This window comes from Pundamilia nyererei, unplaced genomic scaffold (genome assembly GCF_000239375.1).
Source record: "Pundamilia nyererei isolate P.nyererei 1_Seehausen unplaced genomic scaffold, PunNye1.0 scaffold00144, whole genome shotgun sequence".
In the NCBI taxonomy this organism is placed as follows: domain Eukaryota; kingdom Metazoa; phylum Chordata; class Actinopteri; order Cichliformes; family Cichlidae; genus Pundamilia; species Pundamilia nyererei.
The window spans coordinates 168272-173793 of record NW_005187545.1 but is presented as its reverse complement, the minus strand read 5'-3'; the positions used below and the strand labels follow the sequence as shown (position 1 = coordinate 173793).

The following is a 5522-nucleotide window of genomic DNA, read 5'->3' as shown; positions in this document are numbered from 1 at the left end:
GCACACCTACCTCTTCCCAGTTTAGTTTGTTCCACCTACAGCAAGCAATCTGACCTTGACTTGTTCTAATTCTGATTACTATGCAAACACACTTATCATCCAAACCCAAGCATAGGAAAGAACAGTTGGTCCTATTGAAAAATAATGATAGCAGTTTATTCAGGACAGAGATTAAAAGCTGTCTTTCTACTCCTCTCGTGAGACTGAATGGTACCAATGATTTCTCACAATAATTTATGGTGTTTACTCAGAACAGTTGTTGTGACAAGATTAAAGGCAGGATCTGTTTCTTTCATGAATGTGTTTGTTTCTTTTCTTTTTTTTCTTCATCCTGTCGCCATTAGCGGTGAAATATTTGTATGTTTGCTCCTCCATGCTGCGAATGTAAAATCGTGCGTTTTCATGTAAGGACGTCCCCCAAACTCGAGACATTTTGACATCCCTCGGTTTTCTAAAAAGGGAGCTGTGCTAAATTTAGTTTCTCTGAACCAGGCTTGCGTTAGGTGGTTAGGGAATAAACAGAACTAGATTTAATGTTTTTGCTTGTACTAATACAAAAGTGTGTCTATCTTGTCTTGTCTGTGTCCTCAGATGTTGCAGGAGGTAGTAGCTAAAACACTCAAACACCATGGGATCACTGCTGAGCATGATTGCTTTGAGGCTTGCAGCAAAAGACTGTTTGATATCTCGAAATTTTATCTCAAGGTTTGTCTTTTTACTGCCCTCTCAGAGTCAGTGTTGTGCTTTTGTTTGACACTTTCATTATTTGTATTACTCTATGATTCCAGGACTTGTGTTTTGTATTGTATCCTTCTGTATACTTCTTACTATGCCAGCAACTGGAACCTTTAAAAAAAGCCTTTTTCCCACTACTCACTTTTTAATTTCTTTGTGCTTCCTTGTGTTTCTTAATCATCTGGTTTTGTTTCACAGTGTACTCAGATCCTTTACTTAAATAGCTATAAATCGATGTTAATTTCAAGATTTTCTGCCTTTTTCTAAGACGCTACAGGGAACCTAAGTTTACAGTGCTGTGTAAAAGTCTCGAGCTGCCAGTTTTTCTTAAAGCAATAATTCTCCAGGCTTTCAAAGGTTTTCTTTGGCCATTTGGCTGCTTTTTCACTCACTTTCAGTCCAGTGCTTTCTGATGATTTTCAGAGGAATGTTTTTTGTTTGTTAAGCCACTTCACACTGACCTATGAATCATTCAAGCGTCAAAGAAAATCCCCTGACTTGATGGATGAACAACTGTTGTCTACATATAACAGAAAACTTGACAAAGAATCAATTTTAAATTGTATTTTTAAATACTTTGTTACTAGCAGCCTGTCACAAACACGTAATGTGTTCCCATTTCTTTACTTGAATCTAAAAAAAGAGCAAAATGCCAAAGAGAGCACAGTTTGACAGGCATAAAATATTATTTTTGCACTAACAAGCTGATTCCTAAAGAGCTATTGGCTGAAAATATGGCATATCTCGACATGTCTTACTGTCCTTTAAAAAACCTGAGGAAACTTAGGAAGTGGAGTACAAAAGAAGAGACCTAAAAACAGGTTCTCCAAGACATCTCATTAAGAAACAAGAAACGAATCCAGAAAAGACCTAACAGATGCATCTGGCCCTTCAGTTGATCCATCTACTGTTCACTGAAGCCTCATCAGAAATGGTCTCAGTGGAAGGCTGCCTGTCGAGAAAGCCATTCATAACAAAGGGAGAAAAGGCTGAGGTATTCCAAATCACACAAGAACAGGACTGAAAATCAGTGGCAACGGAGTGAAGAATCCAAACTAGACATATGTACAGAGGAGGTCAGGAGAGAGATCCAAAAGTGAGTGTTTACAGCACAGAGAAAGCTCTGTCATGGTTTGAGGCTACATTTCAGCCAGTGGTGTTGGAGATCTTGTCAAAATTAATGGTATTATGAACTCAGAAAAATACAGCTTTTAATCCACCAGCTGGAAATGATCTGATACTGAGCTTTGTTGATGCTTGTTCCCAGGATCTGAGGACATCTCGGGGTCTGCATGATGAGATGAGGAAGGCAGCAAGCAGCAATGTTAAGCAGGTAATGCTACAAACATTAGCGTCTCTCTGGTTTAGTTTTTCAAGTCACACATTTATAATCACATTTTTCTGTTGCAGGTCATTGATTGGGTATTGGAGAAGACCTCAAAACAATAAAGATGATAACAAATCAGGTTGGTTAGAGGAATTTGGCTCAAAAAGTCAATTTTCTGTGGTGTCTTTGTTTTTGTTTTTTTAAACATTCATGACAACATTTGGACTTTCTAAGCCTTTCCAAATTGGTTCTCTAATTGTTACATTAAGTCTGTTTTAATCAACTTAATCCTTTATTTAATTTGGTTTTCCTTCATTTTTCAGGATCCCCTATAGCAGCCTGTCGTTTTAAGCTTTTGTTTGTGCCTGGTTTTGTGCTCATCCACCCTCATATACTCCTGCTGCTCCAGAGCCAAGAACAGAAAAACACTCATATCTACATACACTCTGCTCCTCCTGCTGAGAAGCCCCAAGGGCTTTGGATGCTGGCTTCAGGATGAAGATGTCTTTTCTCTGTAGCAGTTTTCTAACCCCCACTACTTATTTTATTCTAAATTACTGTCGTTGTTAGGTTGTTAATTTGCCTTTATGAATGTACAGATGTTTTTGTTTTGTATTTTCCTGTTTATCACAATAAATGCATGTGGGAGCACTTTAACCCCCAGGAAAGACACTGTGTCTGTGTGAAAACTATACAATAAGCTTTGCAGTTGGTGTTGTCTTCCAAAAACAGATGATGATGATGATGATGTCCCATTCTGGATGGTAGCTGTTGTGCAGACGATGAAAACAAAGCCAACAGCAGTGCAGCAAAATATGCTTTGCTAATTATAACTGACGGTCCAGCTTGTCGTAGTTTGGTTTGATTTCAAACACATCAGGAACATACTGCTATAATTTCACCATCTTTATAAAGAAAACTACTCACAGTCAGCTTTTCACAACTGGTACCACAATTACTTTTTTCCCCCCCAAAGAGAAGCTGACCGCAGGTTTCTGATTCCCAAATTAACATGCAAAACAGCTTTTTCTGTGATGATTTTTGTCTGGGTATTACTTTATCTGGTGGAACAAGATTACTATACACTGTTTTATTACTGTGCACGAGAAGCAGACTCCAGCTAGGCCAAATATGGTGTGGAAGGCTCATGTACTGTTACAGAAATAATTTGATCAAGTTGTTTGGACTCAGAGGCACTCTGGTGAAAAGCAAATAGCATATCAGTACCAAATCCTCATGATTTGGGCTAGTTTTGGAGCCAAAGGACCTGAGCACTTTGCAGTTATTGAGTCAACCACGATATCAGGTGGGGGTCATGCAACAGGACAATGTTATAACAGAATGACTGAAAGAGAAAAATCAAGGTGTCGCAATGATCCAAACCTCAATGAACTAAATTATCGATATAAAGAAGATAATTTTGTTCAAAATTCTTCCACAGTTATCTGAAAAATCACTTTCTGTACAATAAAGTCATACAGAAAGTGATTACTTCAAGCTATTGCTGCTGGAGGTGGTTCTATGAGTTATTTGCAGTCCTTTAAAGATTTCTTTTTCATTTTTCCCGTTTTAACTGACCCACAGTCCACTGCCTGGAAGACTGGTTGAAAATTATTAAACAGACAGTACTGTGAGAAACAGTGGCGAGCCTGAGACAATGCTATCATTGCCATAATTCAGCAGAAAAATGTAGTCAAGTAGCACTTATTTCAGCACCACCTGGTACCCTATCAACACCAGTGCATCAGTGAGGTATGCTGTGCATAGATATGTGTTTGTGGGAACAGAATGAGTGTGGGACCATCAGTATGTATGAGTACTACGAGTATCAACTAGATTTGTATTATCTACATGTACTAGTTGTGCATGAATCAAGAAAAAAAAGATAACAGTTTACGCCATCCCTCCTACATTTGCGTCACACAAGCTGTGTGGAGGAAAAATGACCAGAAAAGGAAAATACTTTGTAGCTGAGCAGAGAACGAGGCACTAAATACTGACTCTTATCGTTAGTCCTTGGGATTAAGTGATAAGGGAAGCTTAGCTCAAACTCCCAGTATGAAGACCAAAACTTGTTCTCTTGTACATATTTATGCCACAAGATGATGTCAGATATTTTTCAAAGAGGACAGAAACAAAACTGAATTTCTCTGAAGCAAAAACTCCACTGCCAGATATTATATCTACAAAATCTAATGTAATGCTGTGGTCTTGGTTTTGATTTTGGGACTATAAATGATTTACAGGCTTGTTCTGTGGGAACATTAAATGAGTGCAGCAAAGATTAAATGAGTTGGCCATCTGTTGTTGCAACATATAAAATAAATGTTTTTAATGGCCATGGGATGTTCTTGTTCCAGGAACTTCAAAATGAAAGTAAAGAAGAAAGATGTGAAAAAATAGGCTGAAGCAGATTTATTAAAAAAAAAAAAGAGGGATTAGAGGTCTGCTTGCTTCTAAATGGTGTAATATTAAAATAACCTGCAGTATAAATTATTTCAGCCCTCCACTGTTAATGTGCGAGTGAAATGTTGCAGATTATGAGATAAATCTGACCCAACATCCTACACCAATTTCCTAATAGGCAAGTCTATGATAATCCATCTTTTCAACAACATAATCATTATTAATCATAATCTTTACCTTCCCTTGCTTTTTTAAATGAAAAAATATCCTGTGATGAATGTGTAAGTGACCATAGCTTGCTGTGAAAAATGTTTTTTCCAGTGACTCAGTAGCTTGTAGACCCACCTTTATCAGCAATAACTTGATAAACTCGTACAGGAAATATTTTTTATCGCTCACAGTTCATTGAGGTTTGCAAGCATTTGTTTATGCGCAGCTCGCTGAAGGTCACGCTGCAGCATTTCAGTCAGGTTGATGTCTGGACTTTGACTGGCCATTGCAACAACTTGATTCATTCTTGCTTTTGTCTTTCGCATCATTGAATGAATCATTGAATGGTCTGGCATGAACTCTTCAATATTATAATGACTGCAAGGTGCCCAGGTCCTGTGGCTGCAAAGCAAGCCCAAGCCATCACCCCTCCACCACCATGCTGACAGTTGGTATGATATGTTATTTATTTTTTACCATATGTGCTGTGCATCGTGGCTGGACATCTCCCTTTTGGTCGTGTCTGTTGCGAGGACATTTTTCCAAAAGTCTTGTGGTTAGATGCAACTCTGCAAACACAAGCTGTGCTCCATTGTTCTGTTTAGAGAGCAAACACTTTCTTCTGGCAACCCTTCCAAACAAATCGTACTTGTTCAGCCTTTCACTAATTGTGGCATCATGAACTTTAACATTTACCATGCTAACAGAGGCCTCTAGAGCAGCGGTACCCAACCCCCAGGCCTCGGACCGGTACCAGTCCGTGAGTCGTTTGGTACCGGGCCGCGAGAGTTGAGGCTCAGGTGTGAAATGTATAGTTTTCAGGGTTTTTAATCGGTTTTCAGCG

At 38.7% G+C, this 5522-nt stretch overlaps 1 protein-coding gene across 1 annotated transcript in view; it reads left to right on the top strand.

Annotated features, from left to right (window-relative positions):
- Positions 1 to 2622, top strand: part of mtbp (MDM2 binding protein) — a 45655-nt gene extending 43033 nt beyond the window's left edge. The window contains exons 20-23 of the mRNA XM_005744509.1: positions 592 to 705; positions 2003 to 2068; positions 2146 to 2201; positions 2386 to 2622. Of these exons, the coding sequence (XP_005744566.1) occupies positions 592 to 705; positions 2003 to 2068; positions 2146 to 2184 (219 nt within the window). The 3' untranslated portion in view covers positions 2185 to 2201; positions 2386 to 2622. The remainder of the gene's footprint in view (positions 1 to 591; positions 706 to 2002; positions 2069 to 2145; positions 2202 to 2385) is intronic.
- Positions 2623 to 5522: the final 2900 nt, after the last annotated feature.